Source organism: Melanostigma gelatinosum (genome assembly GCF_949748355.1).
Source record: "Melanostigma gelatinosum genome assembly, chromosome: 24".
NCBI lineage: Eukaryota > Metazoa > Chordata > Actinopteri > Perciformes > Zoarcidae > Melanostigma > Melanostigma gelatinosum.
This window is the reverse complement of record NC_136657.1, coordinates 1749665-1775186: the sequence shown is the minus strand read 5'-3', so window position 1 is coordinate 1775186 and position 25522 is coordinate 1749665. Positions and strand designations below refer to the sequence as shown.

Below are 25522 nucleotides of genomic sequence, written 5' to 3'. Positions count from 1 at the left end.
TCTCTAGAACAGTCTTTTATATGTCATAAAACGTGTGACTGATCCTCCGTTGCGATCAGTGATTGGCTCCATTCGAATTTTGTCCCCTCCCTGGATCGATCCTTTAGCGAAGCAGCTTTGCTCCTTGCAAAACATTTTTCTTGGCTCCACCTCTGGTCAGTTGTCTTCCCCACTGACCACATCCTCCATTTGCTGCATGTCCCACTCAGACTCCCTGTCTGACCCTCAAAACTATTCTTACAGTGTTGTAATACCTTTAGTGACTATGCTTTTATGATTTAATACATTCAATGAGTTAATATACTGTAACATATAGGTAAGAATATTGTAAACATATTGTGACTAACATATATTGTGACACTTCTACTCACCACTAGGGGTGTTATTTAATCCTACTTATGTGTTTAATACTGAAATTCTCCACACTTTGATCACCTGGCACATGGAGAGGCACAGATTGAGGAGCCACACAGCAGCAAATGTCAACTAATTCGGTGTGAGGGCAACTCATTGTCAAGATGATCAGATATAAGATGAATTCTCAAGAAATCGTCAGTGCAGCTGTATGGCGCTCACAGTTCAACACAACCTTCCTTGACAGAGACAGGGACATTCAATCTATGTTGGTATCAAAACCCAACTTATTTTAGATGAGACCTTCCAAAACCATCACCTGGCAGAGGAAATGCCAAAACAATTTCGAACGGACACATAAGGCTCAAGAAGACGGCCCTGTTGGTTGGTTGACTCTTGCCCAACAACTTCAGTGTCTGTTAACTGATGTCAGCCATGCTGTCGTCATTCCCAGTGAGCACTAACCCGGATTTCAACGTTGATTTCTGGTTGAAAAAGCTTTGATATGGGGTCTGAAAGTCTTAGACGTATTTTAACCATCTTTTGAACCGGCTAAATTACGGTTACAATATCAACGTGTCACAAAACACCAATTTGTTTTAAAATATTGATGGTTTGTTCAGTTGTAGGTTGAAAGAGACGCGATTTTGGTTACTCTAAACGTATTTCTCCAAAATCATATTATGCTGGCCGTTCATATGTGGTCTACACGAAGACGTTATTTCAACGCATTCAATGTCTCATATAAAACGTCGTAAATATGGAACTATAGACCAGGGGTTCTTAACCTTTTTGACCTCGGGCCCAACTTTTCAAGTACAAAGTGTCCCGGGGCCCACTCTGACTATATGCATCAAAAGTGTCAGACAACCTGTAGGTCATACAGAAACAGAGCAGTGGGCCTTTGGAGTCAGTAAAAATTTAAGATTTTTGTCCGCATAAAATAAAAAAGTATCTTTCAGTATAAATAACTGCCGGTGGCTGTATCTGTACAGGTAAAGGACAGTATAGGGCTGTAACTACACTATCAGTGAACAACTGCCTCAAATTGGAAGAAGATTGGACAAAGTATGACCATTCTACAGAGTTTCTTCCATGAAGAGATCCAGGCGGAGCTCTAAAAGGACATTTGGAGACCCAAATGGACACATGGTACCCACATGATATTCTGACACACTAAAGGTGTTTCTCCCTTTATATTGTGATTTTATATTATTTTCCTTTTATTTTTAGCATTTGCAAATTGCAAAAACTATGTATATATGGTCGTAGACATGGTGTGTGAGTAGCGGACTTGCTGTGCTTAATGGCTTAGACCGAGCGCACGAACGAAAATGAGAATAGCTCAGTTACTCAAACGTTGGTTGACGGCTTATAGATGTGGAGGATAAGGTTTGTACTATAAGTACTACCGTTTTCTGAAGGCAGTAGCTCCATGGTAACATCCGCTAGCACGTTGTCGGGTCTGTAATGTATCTTTTTCCGTCGAAATGCTGCAAGATACGACTTGCAGCGGTTATGGCGACTTTGCACAGTCTGTGTGTGGGCTCCTTTTGTGGAGAAACCATAAGAAATGAAAGAAAATCGATGATTTCTTTGCAAAGATGAGGATTTTGGGCATGCTGGGATACCAAACACGGACATGTTTTGTGACGTATTTGCGCAAACAAGCCGTAGGAACGGAAGGGGAGGGGATCGAGGATGCCGGTGTTGAACAGGCAAAACCCTTGTTAAATAAATGAGATGATACAATGTGATGATCACAAAGACATTTATTATCATGTGTATGTAAACCTGCATACACAACAAGAAGCCCAACAGACTTTCCCACGAGCGTTGGATGTTTCGTCGCTTGGTGTCGCTTTATTTTTGAAGGCTTCAGTGCTTCGTTTGATAGCATTAGCTCACATTCCACACACTGAGCACTCGGCTCTGCCTCGTTGCCTCCGTTCACAAAGCCGTACTGAAGAAAGTCAGGGTTGTACTTGCGCACACATTTAGACTTTTGGGGGGTATGGCACCACTGTCGTCTTCATTTTTTCTTTTTAATAACTTATCCATAACTTTCGCTACAGGCTAGCGGCTAGCTGAGTGTCTTCTTCTGCTTATTGCAGCTTGTTAAACAACTGACTGACGCGTTACCGCCACCAGGTGGTGGGAAGCTATATTGTAACTGAGCGTCTCATGGATAACAGTAAAATCTCTGGTGTCTTCAATTGATAAACTATGGCATAGACTGTGTGCTGTCCACAAGAAGCTCACAGGACATCATAATGAGAGCAGAGCACATTATTTCTGTATGTTCACAAAAATACAACTCAGTGTTTACTGCTGGAATACGCATGCGCACGGACTCTGTGCATTTTTCTAAAGTAGAGGCGATGGCTGAAAACACGACACTATTTGAGCTAGCTAGCTAGAGCAGGGGTGTCAAACAAATTTTCACTCCGGGCCACATCAGCATGACGGTCGCCCTCAAAGGCCGGTTGTACATGTAAGACTGTATAAATGTAACTACTCCTAACATATTGGTAAATAACTGTCTCTGCATTTGATTATTGTTTATTCAAGTGTATACATATTGTACATGCAGTTATCTAAATGTAAAAATATATTTAAGCACATTTCTGTTATGAGAACTTAAATCCTTTTAATTTAGGATTAAGAAACCCACATTACTCTATCAAACTATGAAAGAAAATATCAAAGACAAATATCAAACAAGTTATTACAATAACTTTGTTCAATGCTTAAAATCCTGTGAAGTATTTCATGTTTTGTAAACGTTTAAAGTAGTCTTCAATGTAGTCACAATACATTTCCATGTCAAGTGTACAGTAACCAGCCAAAGAGCTGCTTCTGTGACTGTGTGTTTAAGTATCTCATCATTTTGACTTTCTAGCTCATAACTTCGACTTACTGTCTCATAACTTCGACTTTCTATCTCATAACTTCAACTTACTAGCTCATCATTTTGACTTTCTATCTCGTAATTTCGACTTTCTATCTCATAACTTCGACATACTATCTCATCATTATGACTTTCTATCTCATAACTTCGACTTTCTATCTCGTAATTTCGACTTTCTATCTCATAACTTCGACTTTCTATCTCGTAATTTCGACTTTCTATCTCATAACTTCGACATACTATCTCACCATTATGACTTTCTATCTCATAACTTCGACTTTCTATCTCGTAATTTCGACTATGGGGATATTTTTATTATCAAGTCTAACTTTAAATTTATTTATTTTTTATCTGACGGATTCGTGGGCCACATAAAATGACGTGGCGGGCCGGATGTTTGACACCCCTGGTCTACACAATTTTAGATGAGAAAAAGCCTCCATTAGAACCTTTTTGAATTGGACATAGGACCTCATATGTCTTACAGATAGGACAATAGTCTTGGCACATGCAGACACAACAGGGTAACAAACACTGTGATGCCCAAAGTCTGCAGTACAGTCATGGTTAAACTTGATCATTACAGCAAAATCCTTCTTTTCTGATGGAAGAAGTGGGATGTGACCCTGGCCTGTGATCCACTGCAGACACCTTGCAGGTGTGATGGAATGTGGGCCGTCTTCGTCCTCTTTATGCCCCTGATCTTCAGCTATGAGGCAAAAAGAAGAAAAAAACTAAAGTGTTATGTGACCGTTTATAATGTAGTTTTCCTTTTTTACTGCAATGCAGGTCTTTCATTTAAAGAAGTGAAATAAACAGAGGTACTCTCGGCCACAGAAGAACAGCTGATCCAAAACGAATCTAATCAAATGCAGTGGCGGCTGGTCAATAGAGGGCAATGGGGCATGGCCCCACCTTGAGCCACACAAAAAAAAAAAATTATAATAATAATAAATTATACAAATTGTCAATATTTGTGTTTTTGAACTGTGGAATGTACCCAGTAATGTGTGTAAAATGTGATATCTGCGCAAAATATATGCTTTTCCTGCTCGTCCTCTCCGCCTGTGTGCACAACACGTCTGAGAACGCGCAGCTTGGGGGGCAAAATCGTTTTTGCCCAAAAGAGTCTATGAAGCAGTTTAGCCAATTGCTGATTGAAGATATAAATGAGTGACATACAATTTAGCCAATCAGCGCCCTCAAATAGATTCAGAGTGGGGCCAAACATATTTTGCCCCCCTCGCTGCGCGTTCTCGTCAGGAGAAGTCTCTACAGGCGCCCGCGCCAGCGCGAGCACTCCTCTTCCAAGACCCGTTTGAGAGGAGAACTTTGGCTAATTTGGCTCTGCAGCCAAAGAGCTGATATCAGATCAGCCTGACCTCACAATCAGACAGCAGACTCGCGGGAAAGGGAAGCAGTACATGCAAAGCTTCTGTACTAGCTGCACACCAGACAGGTTTGGCTAGCTGGATGATGTCATGCTAATAATTTATTTAGCTTTTTAAAACAACGGGGACAGATCCAGGAGTGAGGTATGAGGAGGTAAGGAAACATGACAGATACAGTTCATCTTTAAATTATGAAGTCATATCTTTATTTAATATCCAAATTAAGCTATCCATGTGTTCTCCAAATATCATCTTTTCTACATTTTTTAAGAGCCAGTAAGAGTTACAAATTAAGAGGATGAATATTTGATGCTGAGTCTCTGAGAACAGCACTACAGAGGAGGAACTAATACTGAATACAGGGAAACGTATGACTACAAGTTACTGTTTATTTTTCTAAATTATATTTAAATTGATTTGTCTATTTCTCTCTGGGTCCTCTGGAAACCCCTCAGATACCCTCTGGTGGTTCCCCCAACCCCACCGAGGAGGCGAACACTCTAACCTCCAGCTTCTCAGGAGCTGTGATCAGCACTGCAGCCACCAGGGCCCCGGCCGAGGCCCCCGCACAGGCCCCGAGGGAGCCCAGCAGGTTGTCCCCGTGACGGAGGAAGGCCCCCACAGCACCCAGGTGGTAGATCCCCAAGAAACCACACGCAGCGAAGGACACGTTCAGGACGGGCATCTCCAGCACCTGCACAGACGGACATGACAGTTTGTCACAGAACTAAGCTAGCTAACTAGCTAGCTAACTAGAGCATGTTGCTATTGTTGGCCTTGTATTTTTCTTTTTTTTTTTACATGGTTTTATTTAGAACATATACCAAATAAAAACACAAATAGCAAAAACAATTATAGCAAATTAATGATGTACAATGTGTCAACAGCAGTGGCGGGCCATCAGGGCCTGCAAGGCCTTCTCTGCTGGCCTTAACAGAATCACAAAGCTATATCTATTTTATAATTTAATAATTTTTCTTAAATACACTCCATGTATTATAATTTATCAAAATATTTTTCCCATTATCTTATTTTCTCATTGCACAGCTCTTGTCTTCCTCAGTTGCTCTGCTTCCAGTGCAACTTGTTTTAAGTAGAGCTTTTATCCAATCAGATCTCACCTCTGTGTCTCTAGGTAAGGAGAGAGGCAGAGGCCTGCAGACTCACAAGTGAATCCCTTTGCAGTTGAAGTGAATGGGGACGATATTGTTGATTGTCATATTCTTCAACCAATAAGATCTTTAGTTTGACATGTTGGGCGTATTCTTTGACGTGCCAGCGCCTGCAAGCTGGCCTACAAGTACATGATTGGTCAGTGGGCTAGCCCGACGTGTTGGGCGGTGACAATCCCAATATCTGCTGCCTCTGTGGAGCGGACATTTTTAGCCTCAAACACATTAAAACCTATTCAAGAAATACAACTAGGGAGGCTCGACTGTCTTCACTGGCTTCCATGAATGGAGAAGGACTTCTTACTGGAACTAAAACACACGGATTTACTGAACAACCGTGAGATTAAACTCTTTGTTAACAAAGAAAGGAGGAAGCACTTTGTCTTTAAAAAGTGAACAGCAGCTCTGGTAAGTTAAATGCGTTTGTTTTTACATCTGCAGTAGTGAATGCCTACGTTCAGTGACTGTGGCCTCGAGCTTCTCCCAATTCCTTTTGATTCCTCACCTTTCAGAGTGCATTTGTGAAGAGAATAAAACTTATTGTGGCACCAGAATGAATGAGCGTGTTATGGTCCCCGACCGAGTATCAGGTCACTCAGATGACCTGTAAAACATGGCAGATTGAGTGTTAGATGAGACTGTCATGTAATAGTATCAAGGCGACGGGAGGAAACGTTATAGTTTACTACAACATCCTAATCGTACACGAGTAGTTATGGCATCAGCTACAGTGTAAAAAATGATGAATCAGTTTGTATGGAGGACGAAATGAACTGCACAGAATATTTGACTTGGAGTGTAACTTGTGCACCAAAATCTTTTTATAGCCGAGTAGCACATACAAGGAGTTTGTCTTGGTGATGTGGTGCAGCCTAAAGACACAACATAAATCCTTACTGAACTGCCTTCAATTGAGGCTTAACAGTCAGAGTCTCTCTCAGTGTTGCACATGAAAACAATTCTCCAGCTGGTGGGCCTACGATTGAAGCTAGCCGCATTAGCAGCGCAGCGTTGACAGACAAAGTCTGCTCAATGAACGACAACTGAAACAACATCAAAATGACAAAACTTACAGCTTCCAAGTTTGAGGGTCACAGACAGCTGGTTCAGTCGCACCCTGAGGAGTCATTCACATGAAGACTTCTCCGTAGGTTCTTGCAGCCAACAACAGAACAAGAACACTCTTTGCTATGTGTATATGCGGCCCGCAGTGACGTCGATTCGGAACCTATTTCAGATATGCTCATCATCAAGTTTTCTGATAGATGGAGAAACTTTGGGGATCTGTGGACACATCGGACACACATATTCATGTTTAAAAACCATGAAAAAGTGCATTGTCATCATATGTGACCTTTAACAACTCACGCTTCATCCACACAGTCTTGTCACAGCGTAGGACAGCACATTGCAATCGCCAGATGACAACATTCAGTGTTGCATGTGCTAGACCAGCGGTTCCCAAACTTTTTAGGCCGCGCACCCCCTTCTACATCCCGACCGGGTTCGCGCACCCCCCCCCCGTTAAAAAAATAAAAAATAAAAAGAAGCAACAGAGCCTTTTAAGCCTTCATAGCGCATAAGAATCGGACCAATGAGAGAACAGTTTGCTCGCGCGTGGCGTTAGTTTACAATATTTAGTCCGCTGTTAAATGTTGCAGTGTGAACACAAACTGCAACATTGTATCATATTAATCCCTGAATCAGAACAAAGCAAATGAACTGAAGGTGTGAAAACGCCCTGAAACACTGCAACAAAGTTTCAATAACTTTCAGTGACACAAGGCGTCACTTTTAAAGAGCAATACTGATGGCGAGCACACACGCACAGGCTCAGAGGCAGATTATCACATTTAATTTACAATTAATGTAGCCAGGATGTCTTCGGACAAAGCATCGATGCAGCGACACAGTGTTGTTGGACACCGGGATCATGCACAACTTTTTTGCTTCTTTCTCCCCAATCATACATTCCACCATCTCTCTGGCAGCTGGCAAGCTCACGTCTTCGGCGATTGTGTGCGGTAGCCCCTTTCTCGCTATTCTGTAACCAGATATGAAGCCCGTAGTGCGTCATTTATAGACCAACACATGAATGAGACTCCAGTTGTTTTTGGCTGTTTTGTAACTCCTCCAATTTCGATATAAACAATGTAAGGGGCTTTTGACTTGCACTGGCATGCTTGGTGTTCAGGTGGCGACGTAAATAAGAGCTTCAGACTGTTAGCCAGAACCTCACTGCACACCACGCACTGTGGCTTTGGGGAATCTGCGTTGCCAATCCAAGTGAAGCCCAGACACACATACTTTTCATCATATTTCCTCTTGTTTTCCCAGTCTGATGCTCACTCTCGTTTCCTCTTTTTTCACCTTGACTCCGCGATGGGCCGATGTGCTCCCGATGTGTCTGTGCTATCCCTTCCTCCTTTCGGTCTCCTCCGTCTCATCTTCCTCTGACTCTGACTCGATTTCTTCTCCCGGTCTCTCCCCAACTGCACCTCTCCGTTCCCCTCGCCTCCGATTCCTCTCTCTCTCTCTGTCCCTCTCCTCTTTTACGACTGATAGCTTCAGATGTCCCGCCTGACAGTTTTTAAATTAAAATTACATTTTTTTTTTATATTTAATATTATTACACCATCAGACCGCCATTACACTTTTCCTCTCGCGCACCCCCTAGAGGCAGCTCGCGCACCCCCAGGGGTGCGCGCACCCCACTTTGGGAATCCCTGTGCTAGACAGCTGATCTGGAGCGTACAGCCCAACTGCCCAGCTCTTAGAGGGCGAAGCCGAGACAACATAGAACATGAGTTATGTATTGTAGCTGTGGGCCGCTGTGGCTCCACCTACATCGGCTGAAGAAATGCTGGTTTAAATTCGGGGCGGAACTATGGAAACATGACTGTTACTGTTGCAGAGCACAAGGGCGTGACAAGCATCTTCAGCTCTGCAGTTACAATACGATATTGAGCTGCAGGTGACATGTTCGTATCAGATGTGAACATACGGTTCAGCATCTCTGGAGGATCTGTAGGCTGACTTATCATTAGGGATGTACTTGTACTTCATTCTACTGTAATATTCGTTGCATATGTCCCTTCTTTCACTGATACAATTATGAACATCAAATAGAATTGGCCATGAATTATTGCTACTTGCCTTGAAGCCAGTTACAGGCTGCGTCCTCATACTGTGGGTTTTTCAACCTGATTAAATATTTATAATTTGATCCAAAAATAAAGCTGGAAATCCATTTCTGAATTGGAAGGAAAAGACAGCAGGGCTTTTGTATCATTATTAGTCCTGGAACCGATTCTCATCTTTTCTTTGTTCCATGACGTTACATTCCACTGAAGCACAGCCTCCAGGCTCTTCTTACAAATCTAATCAATGAATAAACTCAAGCGAGATCTGGGCTTCATCAGCTATTTCTGTTTTTCACTCCACACATGGTCTTAAAGAACTACACACAGTTTGTCATCTTGAAAAGCATTGTTGTAACACTGGCATAGATGGAAAAAGGCTGACCTTGGATCGATGTAAAATCTTGATCAACAAATAAAAAGATCTCAGTCAGATGTTACTTTCTCAGAGAAATATTTTTCAAATGTTAAACCTCCGCCAAATCCTGTGAAGCATGTGTAGATTTTAAGAGCATTGAGTAAGTAGTAGTACTTGTAGTAGTAGCAGAAGTATTGTAGGACTTCTGTTGCTGACATTTTGAAGGAGCTCTTTCCATGAAAATCCTCACACCTTAACATAGCAGGAATGAATGAAGGACACAGAAGACGGAGGACAGGTGAGAAACAAGACTGTTGTATTGAACCGAACAGAGAATTTAGTGAAGCGTTACACCCCTATTTGTTTCCTGTAAAAATGAAGGGACAACTTTTGAAGACATCATCATCATCATCACTCCACAGTTCTTGGTTCAGCTTCAGCTGAAGTTGAGTGTTGTGTGAAGATACGGGTCTATCTCACAGAGAGCAGCCATCAGCACTGAGAAAGCTTCGGATCCCTTTCTTCCCACCGTGTCCATCACGCCTCGTGCTTTATCTGCTCTGTCTTTTATTCTGGCCGACTGCATCTCAGCGTCAGTCATCACTCCGTGCTCAAGAAGTTTATCCAGCAGCTTGTTCAGGACAGGATCAGACACTCTCTCGACAAACAGAGTCCGCACGAAGAGCAGCTTCTGTTCTGCTCTTGGACCTGAAAGATAACCAAGAAAAGAAAATACTATGATGTGTTATATGTGGGAATCAACGATACAGCCCTCCACCAGTCTGAATTGACCAAGATGGATTTTACAAATCTTTTAAGCTTTTTAAACAGCTGTGGTCTGTCTGTTTTTATCAGCACTCGGCCGTGGATCACAGCGGTTCAGCAGAGTCCTCAGCCTCCACACCTGGCTCCAGGCCGCCTGCAGGACCAACAGCGTGAGCTTCATTGACAATTTTAATCTGTTTTGGGGCCGCTCTTCCGCTTTTAAGAAGGATGGTATTCATTTTAACAAGCTGGGTAGCTGCCTGCTAATTTACAGCATGCTGTTCACTCCCATTCACATGATTAACTGTTTACACCTCTATCCCCTGTCCGCTGTCACTCTTCCTCTACGATCATTCATCAGCCGCATTCATCCCCTACAAGCAACACTAGCTCCCCCTGGCGGCATGGAGGGTCTCCTACTACTCTTTCCACAGCCTCTACCGTAACTTCCACTCCACGACCCATGAACATTCCCGTGAGAATCACAGACTCGCGCTCACGCCCTAGTTATGGTCGGGTTCGAGGTGCTGCACGAGTGATCCGTCCTATTGCACATACCCCCAAATCTTCCTGTGCTGATGACGACACAGTGTCTTCCCCCATCAAAATGTGTCTGATTAATGCACGCTCTATAACAAACAAGGCTCACATTTTAAATGACTTGTTCAAAAGTCATAATTTGGCTTTTTTATTTCTGACCGAGACCTGGCAACGGAATATGGAATGCATCCATTTCAATGAACTCTGCCCTGTGGACTGCTCTTATGTTGGGACACCGCGTCTGACAGGCCGCGGTGGCGGCCTCGCCGTGGTCTGGAAGAATCAGCTTTCCTGCCAATTGGGGAGCACAGAATCCTATGCTACTTTTGAGCTGCAGCTCACTAAAGTGGGCCGGCTAAAGCCGTTTTTCTGTTTTTTAATTTACCGACCTCCAGGTCCTGCTGGTCAGTTTTTATCAGAGTTCACAGACTTTCTGACCTCTATTATCAAGCTAGACAAAGTGCTTCTGGTTGGTGATTTTAATCTGCATATCAATGATACCACAGACTGTATAGCCACTGAGTTTCTCAATATTACTGAATCTTTTAATTTCACGCAACATGTTTCTGGCGCCACTCACAGGGGTGGTCACACCTTGGACCTTGTGTTCTCTCTGGGTCTTGATATTGATAATACCCGTTGTGATGACCTATTGATCAGTGACCATAAATGTATTTTCTTTGATCTTTGTGTCAATGCTGACCCCTTGTGTCTGAAACAAACATTCCACTCCCGCATTATTACTCAGAGTACAGCTGATCAGTTCTCTATGCACTTCTGCTGTGATATTAACACAAATCTCAATGATGTTGAACTCTTGATACAGTCATTTAATGAACATTGCACCACTTTGCTGGATAAAGTGGCACCTCTTAAGGAAAGGACCAGGGCAGCCTATAACACTACTCCGTGGATGACAGATGCTGTGTGCAGCCTGAGACAGAAGTGTCGCAGGACAGAGCAGCTCTGGAAAGCTACTGGGCTAGAAGTGCATCGTTTATATCTCAAAGATCTCAGAGTTTCTTTTAATACTGGAGTAAAGGAAGCTAGAACTGCTTATTTTGCCAACCTAATCTCTTCCTCAAAGATAAATCCCAAGATTCAGTTTGACACAATGAAGAGAATTGTTTCACCGTCTGTCTCTACATTACCATGCTGTTCTGTTGACGATTGCAACAAATTCCTGATCTATTTTATTGATAAGGTAACAGGTATTAGGTCTGGCATTCAGCCTGGGATCTGTTCATCTACTTGTAGCTCCTCGCAATCTCCTGCTGTTCTGGACTCTTTCCAGCCTATCAGCCTTCAAGACCTGATGGACTTAATTAACAAAACAAAGCCATCATCTTACCCTCTGGATATAATACCATCCTCTCTATTTAAGAAAGTTCTGCTAACTATTGGCCCTGCAGTAACATCTATTGTCAATTCCTCATTGTCTACAGGAATTGTCCCTTCATATTTCAAACATGCCACTATCCAGCCCATATTAAAGAAACCCAACTTAGATCCAGCTTTGCCCATGAACTACAGGCCCATATCAAAACTGCCTTTCTTGTCCAAAATTTTAGAGAAAGTGGTGGCCAAACAACTTACTGCTGCACTGGAGAGGCACAACATGTACGACAAGTTCCAGTCTGGGTTTCGTAAGCAACACTCTCCTGAAACTGCTCTCCTGAGGGTTTCAAATGATATTCTCATGTGTGCTGATGCAGGTGACTGCTCTGTGTTAGTTCTTCTGGACCTCAGTTCTGCATTTGACACTGTAGACCATGACATCCTGATTAAGAGGCTACGTGATTGGGTGGGCATATCTGGCATAGCGTTAGACTGGTTTACATCTTACCTCAATGGCAGAAGTTTCAATGTCTCTGTGGGTGATTTTGTGTCCGTTACCTCTCCACTGTCTTGTGGTGTACCGCAGGGCTCGGTTCTGGGGCCTCTTTTATTTTCCCTTTATCTGTTACCTTTGGGACCGATCATAAAAAGCTAAAATGTGTCCTATCACTTATATGCAGACGATATCCAACTCCATCTGTCATTCAAACCCAGTGAGGCATTTACATTAACTAGGCTCCTGGACTGTGTCAATGCCATCAGAGACTGGATGGCAGAAAACTGCTTGCAACTCAACGACTCTAAGACGGAGGTCCTAGTTATTGCTCCAGAGGAGTTTGTCCCCATGATCAGGCAGATTATTAGTCCACTCTCCTCTGCTGCCCATTGCAACCTGCGCAATCTAGGGATTTTCTTTGATCGATCCATGTTGTTTGACCAACATGTTAAGCAGCTGTCCAGGTCATGTTTCTTCCATCTAAGAAATATCAGTCAACTGAGATCTGTAGTATCAACACCTGAATTAGAGATGATCATACACACATTTATCTCTTCACGCATTGACTACTGCAACTCACTTTTCACATCACTCAGTGCATCTGCTCTTAACCGTCTGCAGGTCATCCAAAACTCTGCCGCCAGATTACTCACCAGGACAAATCGACGGTCTCACATCACCCCCGTACTCCGATCTCTCCACTGGCTCCCTGTAGCATCTCGGATACACTTTAAAATTCTCACCATCACTTACAGAGCACTTCACGGTCCGGCTCCGACTTATGTCGCTGATCTACTTCGCCCCTATTCACCCGCCCGCACTCTCAGGTCAAACGCTCTAGGTCTTCTGTCAGTCCCACACACACGATTTAAGAGCCGTGGTGACCGAGCCTTTGAGGCAGTGGCCCCGAGGCTCTGGAATGCTCTGCCTGCAAATATGCGGCTCGCAGATACTGTGGATACTTTTAAAAGCCAGCTCAAAACCCACCTGTTTAGGCTGGCGTTTGTGTAAAAGTAAACCCATGTCCTAGACCTGCTCTTAAAATATGTTTTACATTTTTATTTTATTTTTTATTTTTCGCTGTGTATGTCATTTATTGACCCTAGGGTCACATTGTTTTTTATGCTTTTAAATCTCTGCTCTGTTCAGCACTTTGTGATACTATTGTCTGTGAAAAGCGCAATGTAAATAAATTCATTCATTCATTCATTCATTCATTCATTATATAATCAACAAACAGACTATTGTAAAGTTCAAAATAAATGAAGTCTGTTTTGGACTGCTACAGCAAGCTATTTCTCATATTTCTGTTATGTAAATCACTTTCTCTGTTCTCCTATAAGAAAAAGGATAGAATGTGTGTGTATGTATATATATATACACACACACATATTGTTCCCAGTAGTGTTACATGTAAGTAGTGGTGTTAAGGACCATTGTCGATCCATCGATCCATAGAATCAGGACATCAGCATTTATGCTTTCTGTTCTCTGATCTCTGGTAATATTACATTGTAAACAATAAATCCATGTTGAAACTGAAATGAAGAGAGCTAGTAACGTTAGCCGCACCGCTAACGGCTAACCTACGGAGGTTCCATTCAGTTATATTGTGATGCCTTCAGGCTCTGCTCAGGTGAAATGATGTTATCGTGATGTGTTCAAATGTAGTCTGTATTTCCTAATCATTTGAATCGTGTGAAAGGATCAAATTAAAACAAATGTTGATGTTTACTCTGACTTCAGAGCGGTTGAATCGATTATTTAGGACGGTGGAGTCTTGTAGACCAGCTGCTACAACAAAACAAAACAACAACGTAAACATTGATCAGCTGCAGCAAATAAATGTGATGAGGGATCTCTAAGAGTTACATTTGCTCCTTTTGTTCTGTTGTGCTGATCAGATCCGACCCGTGAGCTTTATGATCCGTTGCACCATTACATGTAAGGCAAGTTCATTTATTGAGCTCATTTCAGCAAGAATTCAAAGCACTTAACACGAAACATCAAACGCATAAAACGGGTGTTTAACAGGAAAGCCTTCAGCCTTCATTTGACAGAAGTGAGAGTTGCATTTTGTTCCAGATATATTGGTCATAAAGACTGCAGCCTAAATAAAGATTGATATGAGATGTGGAGCTCCCTGAATGTTCTGTTCTTCTCTCGTCTATCACTGGGTGTCTGATAGTCTTTACCTTCCAGGAACACATCACGCTTCCAGACTACTTTCTTCTCTTTGTCCTGGACCCACAAAGTCACTCTCTCCGTGGTGGGGGTCACGAAAACTTCAAATGTCGGATGGAAATTCGGTCCATACCTCGAGTCAAATCGGTAACGCTGAAAACAAGAAGCAGAAGTCAAAATGTTTGTCAGCTACCGCTCTGATGGTGAATCTACATGCAGCTTGTATTTCCATCGTGTATTTTTCTGGCAGGTCGGTGGGGATCCCTTCATCCCAGCGTTTCATCTGAAAAACACTTTTGTTTTGTTTCTATGACAATATCTTGACAACATTTCACCACTCCAGCCACCATTGTATGATCGACTGGCATCGCCCCTTTGCTTTGGATTATCTATTTGGGCTTCCATCTGTTGGTTTGACTTTGTTTTTCATCATGAGCACCATCATACTTTGTATAGATGAGCTGGTGAATGCTCAATCTGTGAGCTGGAACGTTAAGAGACGAGGAAGACGAGCCTTCGGAGACTCACAAGCTATAATCGGTGTATAAAGTTCAGGACAGACAACAAGCTTCTCTTTCATTTGCTACAGTGACGTCACCAGCACCTTTCTGAAAAGTTCAGACATTTTAAACTTCAAGCACCCGGAGCAGCCGCACAAAAAAGGCAGATTGTCAATTAAAAATAGACGCTGGCACTCAGGAAAAATGCTATGTGGACACAGGCCACTAGTACTTGCTAATCTGAGGCTGGAGACACAGTGGAGGGATAACAGTTGGGGTGTTTGGCTAACAGCTAACGGAACTACCAGTACACACACTGCTGAGTACCTCTTGGCTGCCTCTCTGCGGCTCACTGAAATTGTTTTGGACAGCGTGTTTGGCTAACCGCTAACAGCTAACAGAACTACCACAGACACAAACTGAAAACGATGCTGGCGCTCAGGAAACAAACTTGATGTGGACACAGAGCCCTAGAAGGGCAGAAGTGACCTGACTCACCTCAGGCTGTATATGGAATCCCTCAGTTTCACTGTGGACACTGTAACTTTGACCAATGTCCAGCAGACAGTCGGAGGAGATCTTGATGTACTTCGCATGTGGATGTCTTCTGGCAACCTTCGTTAACAGGACATTTTAATGAGTTTGTTGCCAAATGTTCATACTCATCATTTGAATTCAGAGTGGTTTCCCATTTTTATTGAACCAGAACATCATCGCTATTTATGGAAGATTAAACGTTTTGAATTTGTTCTGAAACATCCCTTTCTTTGGCCTCTACAGATCCACTGAACTGTGACCAGATGGATTGAATATCTGTGAAAGTGTGCTGCTGGAAACAGGTAGGAGTACCTCAATTGTTGGAAAGTCACTGGTATTTCATCATCATACAGATCATAAACAATACGTCTGCATCTTTGAGCCCATCATTTAAAACCAAGGTTGTCTTGAATAAGTACTTGTGTGATGAGAAGGGAAAGTTTTACTTCATATTTTGATGGACTATTTTGAGCATTTTCTCACATTTCATTTGGTCGTGCAGCATTAAACAAATACGATTCAATGATGTGAAGTTCAGTTTGCATCCAGGAGGGAGATTCTCATCTTCCAACAAAGTAAAGTACTGGTTTCAATTGGGACACCAAAAAGTATCACGAATGTTACTGGCAGATGTAAATACATGCTGAGAGAGAATCAAAAAAACGACCCAAAACAAAGCAATCTGAAGATTTACAGTTCAGATAGATTTGACAGCACGAGGAGCAAAGTGTGAAGCGTCTTTGTGGAAACAGCTGTGGCTTAAAACTGGAGTTTAAGTTGAGGTGAGCACATATGACAGATCGCTTTACCTCATGCACAGGGATGTTGTCCTGCAGCAGAAACACATTGAGAATCTGATCCCTGGGGTGCGGGGGTCGGAGGAACAGCAGAACTTGGCCCTTTATTGGCAGCGAGATGTCCCGAAACCTCCTATAGATATTCCAGACCAGGCCACAAACGGAGAGGTTCGGCACCTTCACCACCACATGAGTATCCGTAATCTCCAGCGGCTCCAGGATTGTCAATCCATCATCAGTGATGTGGACGACAGACAACAGGCCGTCAAAGACCATCGCTGTGGGAGCAAAGAGCTGTTAAACCTTCATTTATGATTGATAAAACAGGTTCATCCCAACCCAATTCATTTCTTCCCACTTAAGTTCAATTTGTCTTTTTTTTTTCTCCGCTAGGAGAATCATGCAATTGGTATCATGCGTGCGTGTGATTGAGTGGTTGTGCACCTCCTGGTCTGTCCACGGCTAATCTCACTTTCTGCTACAGCTGACTGCATAATATCTCAGTTATGGCTGCATTCTCAAGGACCTTTTGGGGGTTGCAGTAACTCACACTTTCTCAAAACAACTTTTATTGCCCGTTTGCTAACCCTGAACAAATCCCCGGCCCAGAGTGATACCACAGCTGAGTGCTTCACCAACTACTGCGCAGCAAGAGACACAACGGAGGGACAGTTTGCGTTGTGTTTGGCCTGAAGGCTAACGAAACTACCAGTACACACACTGCGGAGTACCTCAGGGACGCTGCTCTGGAGCCTCCCACTTCGCCGTCGTTACATATTATTTTTTAATTAATTATTATTTTCCTGTCCCACATGTGATCTGTCTGGATCTGTGCATTTAGTGTGACCAATCTATTGTAATACAACTCTTTGTAGTTTTACTAATTCATTCCTTAACACTGAAGACAGCCATGTCCTTACCGGCCTTTGTTTCACAGTGTGGGAGGTGGAGCTGACAGACTGCAGCATCCTCAGAACTCTTGACTTCGAACAGCGGCCCTGCAGCCTTCTTGCCAGCTGGCTGGAGGAGGTCCTCATCCCATTGGACCATCCTGTACAGCAGCTCTGCCTCTTGAGCCATAACAAACACCAGTCCAGTCAAAGAACACTGGAACACACCTGGACCAGGACACTTGTACCTGTAGGATACAGAAAGGATGAATTAATATAAGAAGCATCTATTGGCCTGTTAGTCACATGATCTGTTTTCACTCACAGGTGTCCATGTGCAGCACAGGGAAACTGATCGTAGTGTAAACGTAGTGATGACACCCAGGGGATAACTCTTATTTAGGGCGTTTTCAGACCCGTAGTTTGCTTGCTTTGTTGTCGATTCAGAGACTAACTTCGTATAGTGGTTGCATTTGCCCCTCGGTTTGTTTGTGTTCACACAGCGACGTTGCTCTTCATTCACCTCACCTGTCCAGTCTACACAGCTGCCTTCCATTTGTCATTCTTGGCCGCTCAGTATTGTTAATTCTGAGTTGATTTCCTCGTGTTATTGCTTGCTTGAACGTACCCTGTCTTCCTGTGCCCACAGTGGATCATCCTCTACGGTTCCCCAGCCGGCCTGCCTCGACAACGTAATCCATTCCCTGCCACACTCACGCCCAGGTCTGCCTGCCTTGCACCACCCATTATCCCCTGTTAATAAACCTTTTCACTTCATTTAACCTTGTCCGTGTCTGCGTGTGGGTCCTAAGCCACAACCCCTGACGGCATCAACAGCATGTATTGCTTAGTGTACATACTCCCAAGACAAATGTTCTTGAGATGTTGTTCCCACTTCCTTCATCCCGGCCCACCTGCATCTATAGCTAACCCTGACTCCTAACCTCCTCACCTGCATCTCATTCCCTCATCAACCTCTCTCTATTTATATACAGGCCCAGACCCTTTGTTCTTGTGTCAGTTCGTCATCGTTTCAATGTCTCCTTTTGTGTTCAAAGCCACCTGAACCGTGAATGAATGCATGCACAGTTTTATAAATCATCCATCCATCCATCCATCCTTTGTCTTCCGCTTCTGCTTATCCAGGGTCGGGTCGCGGTGGCAACAGGCCAAGCAGGCGGCCCCAGACTTCCCTCTCCACCGCAACATTTTCCAGCTCATTCTGGGGCATCCCGAGGCATTCCCAGGCCAGCTGGGAGACATAATCCCTCCAGCGTGTTCTGGGTCTCCTAACAGTTGGCCGTGGTCGGAAAACCTCCAGTAGGAGGCGTCCTGATTAGATGCCCGAACCACCTCAGCTGACTCCTTTCGACGCGAAGGAGTAGCGGCTCAACTCCAAGCTCCCTCCTGATGTCCGAGATCCTTACACTATCTCTAAGGCTGAGCCCGGCCACCCTGCGGAGGAAAATCATTTCGGCCTCTTGTTGCCGTGACCTTGTCCTTTCGGTCATGACCCAGAGTTCGTGACCATAGGTGAGGGCAGGAACGTAGACCGACTGGTAAATTGAGAGCTTCGCCTTCCGGCTCAGCTCCCTCTTCACCAAGACGGTCCGGTGCAGCGGCTGCTTTACTGCTGCAGCCGCACCGATCCGCCTGTCGATCTCCCGCTCCATCTTACCCTCACTCGTGAACAAGACCCCGACCCTTGAACTCCTTCGCTTGAGGTAGGCACTCCGTCCCCACCTGGAGGGAGCAATCCACCGGTTTCCAGCAGAGAACCATGGCCTCAGATTTGGAGGCGCCAACTCTCATCCCCGCCGCTTCACACTCGGCTGCGAACCGCCCCAGTGTATATTTTATAAATCAGATTTTAGTTTTTTAATATGGATTGTAAGAGCCATTTTGTTGTTTTTGGTTATGGACAACCTCACACCACATGGGGCGGTAGTGGCGCTGTGAGTCAGGCCACAGGTAATATAATCAGTGGGGTCATTGGACACAGGTGTTGCTCATAGGTGGAAGCAAACAGTTTTTGACCGTGCAGATGTGACAAAGGCAAGTGTTATGATTTATTGGTGTAATGGAGAAATGCATAACTGGAAGAGAAAGTGGTGAACTCTGATTATGTGAGGAATAAATATATTCAAAACTGGACTATGTTATTTATGGCACCGGTCAGAACAAGCATTACAGCAACCATAGTGACTTTTTTATTGGGAAGCAACGGTCACTACATGGATTCTACAATCAGTTTTATAAATAAGGTCCAGGTCCTGTTTTGAATTGCTCCCCACAGACAACAGACCTTCATTTATAATCACAACATGATGAACCATGAAAGAAGCAGGAATAGTGTATTTCACAGGGTTACCTGTATGAATATTCAGCTGTGGGTTCAGGTGAGAAAGATAATGGAGCCTGGAATTAAGAAGGCACAAAGTTAGCTATTTCAATAGAAATCCAGTAACAGCACAAGGATCTGCTCTTTGTTCCCCTGGTACACAAGAAGTACATTTACTCAGTAGGGAAACCTCAATAAATAAACTTCATGCTGTTCAACTGCTGCTCCCTCACCTCTTTGTCGGGCACATTAGTTTTCACATCCAGTTTGCTGTCGGCGTCACCTGATGGAGAGAAGAAGTGAAAGAGAAACATTCGCAGCCAAAATTCTTCATGTCAAAGAATACACCCAACATGTGAAACTAAAGATCTATGACAACAATCAACAATATCGTCCGCATTCACTTAAAGTGCAAAGGGATTCACTTGTGAGTCTGCAGGCCTCTGGCCTCTGTTCTTATGTTACCAAGAGACACAGAGGTGAGATCTGATTGGATAAAAGCTCTACTTAAAACAAGCTGCACTGGAAGCAGAGCAACTGAGGAAGAAAGTAGCTGTGCAATGAGACAATAAGATAATGGGAAAAATAATTAGAATACATGTAGTGTATTTATGAAAAAATATTAAATTATGAAATAGCTATAACTTTGTGATTGTTTAGGCCAGCAGAGAAGGCCTTGCAGGCCCTGACGGCCCACCACTGCTACCTACTTACCCGTCTATTTAACTACCTGTCACTCATATATGTGAAATCGTTGTGGCTTACTGTTGGGCCCTAAATAAAACAAATGAACTAATGAATAAAAATGGCTTAAGCCACATCTCTGAATCATTTCTTGGTGTCTCCATGCAGCAGAGAGACATCTTACTTTGCACAGTGCTGGTCTCAATGGCTGTCTGCAGTCCAGATCTTTCTCCACACTGGGGACAGGACGAGTCTTCCGATGAAGCAGACTGGTCCCAGTACGAGGCGATGCACTGTCTGCAGAAGCAGTGTCCACAGCTGGTGGAGACTGGATCCTTCAGGATGTCCCGACACAAAGCACAGTGGGACGGCTGCTCCTCCTCGGGGTCATGAGCCTTCTTCCTGTCTCAGTGGAGACCAACACATTCTTTATATAACACATTTTATAGTCATCATGATGCATTTTAAGTCACTTTAGAATACAATTTTATTATTTAAAAAAATATTTTAAATATGAATCATTCCCCAAATATGCGAGACAATATCTTAAATAAATAGAACAAAATCAAGTTACAGACCTCTACCGTGTAAATAAAGGTGTATTACCGTTGTGGAAGCATCGTCTGTGGTCAGTTCTGTGAGCAGTCTCTGTTGTAAAGCTAGCAAACGCTCTCCACTAAAGTTCTGATGACCGGTTGTTAGGACACACGTCGCCCGTGAGTAGACCAGAGACCGTGTTTTCTGCTGCTGAACTTTATGCAAGATTTCTGGCAAAACGTTTAAACTCCATTGACGAGAGAGAATTTCTGTAAACAGATAAGAAATACAAAAGGAACATGAAAGAAGTGTTACTGGCTTAATGGATGCTGGTGTTTGAGCAGATGTCTTTAAATGTATCTCTCTGTACATCAACACATAAAGGAACACTTCCTCCTTCAGTTTATCACAAACATTCATCATCAACACATAAAGGAACACCTGGCTGTCACTTGATCAAAGAGCTGATTGGTTCTTAGATTTGACACTCACCACATTTTGTAGAAAATCCTATTTTCTGTTCAATTGTAATGTTTAACGCTTGATTGTTGGCTATTAGTCTCATGTTGTGCAACAAATGTTGAATCTAAAAACATAATCTTGTGTGGTTGATAATAAAAAAAGCGTATTCATAAAAAACATGTCAAAACGTTTCACAAACAGATATAACGCAAGTTTCCACATAAATATATATTTACAATCACACATGAATAAATCCAAATGAGGTCTGTGAACTACAGCCTACAGATTGGATCTAACAGGAAGTAACTGTTTCTTTGACTTCCTGTTTATTCGTTGAAGGCAGCTGAAAACTGTCCGATTTGGGGTACATCCCAAGTCTCTTAGTTGTCTTTTCCTTGCTCCTCGATCCTCGCTTGAACCGGAAGTTGTTCTGCACCGCCATATTGACGGCCGTCCCAAAGCTCTTATTTAGCTCGGAGGATCGAGGAGAGAGGAGGGATCTCTGAGGAGCCATGAGAGAGGACGCACGAGAACAGACTTCCAGGAAGTGTTTTAACGGCCGACACGCCCCCTCATTGTTCATCAGTCATGTGATTGGACGTTGCAGCTGATCGGACTGATACGATTTTTTCAACATTAAACAGTGAAGACGGATCGCAGATTAAACTCAAGCTTTATATTTGTTTAGTTTTCTGATTCATCTGGTTTAAATTAATGTTTATTGTAGTCTGAACAACAAAAGGACCACAAACAACTTTCCTCATTTATTCGAAAGATTTGTCTTCTCGTGATCTAACGTTTATAACGTTAGATCACGATAGATGCGTTTATAAACAGGACACAGTTTGTTAACAGGCTACAGAGAGACAACACCTCTACTCTGGCAGTGAAGATAATTGTGTCTTTATTAGTTATTTGTATAATTAGTTACTATTATTAAGTACAGTGATTATGTGTAAAGACAGTGACACACACTTCTCAAAAGTCTCTCCGGCTGTTAAAGCCGACTGACAGCTGATCCAGCTGTGATCAGCGGCTGCCGTCATCGCATGGTTTCCTCCATGCATCCCTGGTGGGAGGGACTAAGACGCAAGGAAAGGACACACGTGAGGGAAACGGAAAGAGACTTGGGATGTACCCTTGACCACATTTTTTTGTCAACGTCCCCTGCTGCTTCCGCGTTATGTAGTCTACTTTCCAGGCGAGGCGCAGTTAATCTCGAACGAGCCTATTAAACGCTCCCATGTGGTGAAGATGGCAAAACTCGCTCTCCTGCTCCGCGTCAAAGTACAGAAAAGAGCCCACGTGCTGCACGCCCTCCGATGTCCGCCCCCCCCCCCCCAAAGCTGTAAACCGAGAAAAAACACTGCAACAGTTTACATTACGCGGCAACAAACTCCCTCAAAAGTCCCAACACATTCAAACTGTCACTTAGCTCGCGTTAGCTGAGAAACTATGAAAAGTTTACCTTGTTATCGCGCAGCGGGCTGTGTTCATCTGTCTGTTTCCTGATTCTAACTTCCTGATAGCAGTTTCTCTGGGGGGCGGGGACTAATGCGGCACCCACTTCACTGATTGGATGAAGGACTGATGACTTCTTCCGCACCGACTTGTAATGCAATTCAATAATTTATATATCGTACCATATCATTTTCATTTATTGAATAATTTATTGGATTTTATTTAACAGCCTAGATGGCATTTCTCGCTCCATCGTGACCTAACGGCACCACTGGTTACTCGTGTTGTTGAAGTTGTGGACAAAGGTCTGGGTGACGAGTCGGACACGTTTCAACTAAAACACGTTTGTCAAAAATATGTAGAGTGATTCAAAAATATGAATAAATCGCCACACTTATTGCTGAACATTTTAATAACTACCAGGTATTTTCTTAAACGCTCTTTAGTTATGTTTATTTTTCAACGTATAACTCCGGTTCACATGAAAACCGATTAACACCTCACTTGACCCAATAGGAGCTTCCATGTCTTGTCCACAGCCTACAACAGCCAACGAGAGTCCGCGTTGAAGGAAAGTGCCCGCCCCTCTTCTTTTGTGTAAAGACCGAGCCACTTGCAACCGATCCTTCTGATGACTGACGCTTCGTATAGCCAATGAATCTAAGGAATGCACGTCCTTAGATAAACAACGTATAGTTTGATGAATTCCATAATAATGAGCAACCTGTTCACATCCCGACTCTTGGTCAGAACTAGTGATGGCGAGATGAAGCCTCATGAGGCCTCGCAACACTTCAGCCAATTGGTTCGAGAAAGGGTTCATTACTCGATGCTTCATGTGCACACGATACCACCTACTGGCCAAGTGTATAATCACAGGCAGCTGTATCTGAACCACATAATGTGATGCATTGAATTGTTGTGTCTGTTATGGCTGTTGGGAATGACTGAATTACAAAAATGTATGACCAAATAATTGCTGTACATAAATGATCACATATGTGCATAATAAAATATTTTTATATATTTTTTTAATGTATTCTGTGTGTGAATTTTCCCAAAATGGGAGTATCATATGATATGGCAGGTTGTGTAATGATGTTATTATGTCACTTTAGGAAAATGGCATGGGCTTAAGCAGGCAGAGGACAGTGAAAGTGCTTGTGGAACTAGGAAGAGGGGACTGAATATGCTTGTGGAACTTGGACAGTGATGTACAGGACAGGGGACATTTTATTCATTTTTATTCAGAAATAACAGTTTCTCAACAGTGTTTGGTTTTAAACGATTCCTTTTTTTTGACACGACCTCTCCGGCCTTTGAAAACACCCTTTCACAGGGTACAGAAGATGCTGGCGTGCACAAAAACGCAAACACAAATGCCCTGAATCCAACATCATCCACAATACTGAAGGGCTGTGTGTCCTTCACTATCATGGAGACGAGGGCTTCATCCAGCTCTTGTTTTCTGGTGGCTGGTTAAAAGAGAATAAATACAGTGTCTGTTACCTGTCTTAATTTGCACAATACACAAAAGTGAACATGGAAAAATTGTGATGGTGCATTTGTAATATTGTAATGACTTACAATGGCTGGCTGAAGCTCCAGTTTCCTCCTTATTCTCATGCAAGGCACGGTAATGCCTTAGCATGGATGAGGTGTTGTTATTGTACCCCAGCTCCTTGGAGCACAATAAACACCTCACCTTTGAATAAAAGAAGAAACTGTGAAAAATACAGTTCTTGATAAGCAAACCTAATGTGTCTGAAATAGAGTTAGCTTTAGCTTACCTTATTAGGAGTTATCAAATCAAAGTGTTCCCACACAGGGGAAATCCTCCTCTTCCTAGCTGGCTCCATCACCTATCCTTCTCTCCTCACTCTCCTAACTCTCCAAACTATCTCTCTCTCTCTAAACTCTCCAAACTATATAAACGCTATCCAAACTATCTCTCTCTCTCCAAACTATCCAAACTATATAAACGCTATCCAAACTATCTCTCTCTCTCCAAACTATCCAAACTCTCAACTGACCGCAACTCTCCACCAACAACCCACATTTTGAATGGAGCCTGAGTGGTTTATATTGCTGTCGAACCTCCCGGCAAACTCTGAACCACTTCCCGAAGCAGTCACGTGGTACAGCCGGGCAGCGAGGCTTCGGACGTCATCATTTTTGGCTCCTCCCCTACATGAAGCAAGCCTCGATACGCGCTTCAAGGAAACGCCCCCTCCATTACTCGACACACGCTTCGAAGCGTCGGCACATCTCGTAACATCACTAGTCAGAACCCGTTGGTATCTCTTTCTAACGCACTGGCTGCAGTCGAAAAGTCCTTTTTTTTGCTCGGAAGGTTCCGGTAGTATCTAAGTGGCCGCCATGATAAGAGCTGTTCCAATTATCTAAATGCTAAGGAAAGGTGCTGCAATGCTTCCTTTCTCAATTCCTTTAGCATAGGAAACACTGGACCTTCCTTGACCAAAGGAAATAATATAATGCTGGCCCACAATTCATTTTGGCATCCATTTTGGCGTCCATGGAAAACATTTAAGGTAAAAAAACAAGAATATAAATCAATTCTTATATATAAAGCAAACTGTCAATTAACACATTTTCATTGTCAAGAAGCATCAGTAAAAAAAAAAAAACTAGGCCTATGATAGA

At 43.2% G+C, this 25522-nt stretch overlaps 1 protein-coding gene across 1 annotated transcript; it reads right to left on the bottom strand.

Annotated features, from left to right (window-relative positions):
- Positions 1–9620: 9620 nt before the first annotated feature.
- On the bottom strand, positions 9621–22933 carry LOC306797360 (caspase recruitment domain-containing protein 8-like). Its single transcript, XM_079296698.1, has 10 exons — positions 22866–22933; positions 21005–21204; positions 20583–20800; positions 19948–19997; positions 19745–19791; positions 17404–17621; positions 16496–16761; positions 15648–15764; positions 14661–14802; positions 9621–10034 (listed from the first exon to the last, which is right to left on the bottom strand). The coding sequence occupies exons 2-10, from the start codon at positions 21016–21018 to the stop codon at positions 9763–9765; spliced, it is 1344 nt and encodes a 447-aa protein (XP_079152824.1). The 5' UTR covers positions 21019–21204; positions 22866–22933; the 3' UTR covers positions 9621–9762.
- Positions 22934–25522: the final 2589 nt, after the last annotated feature.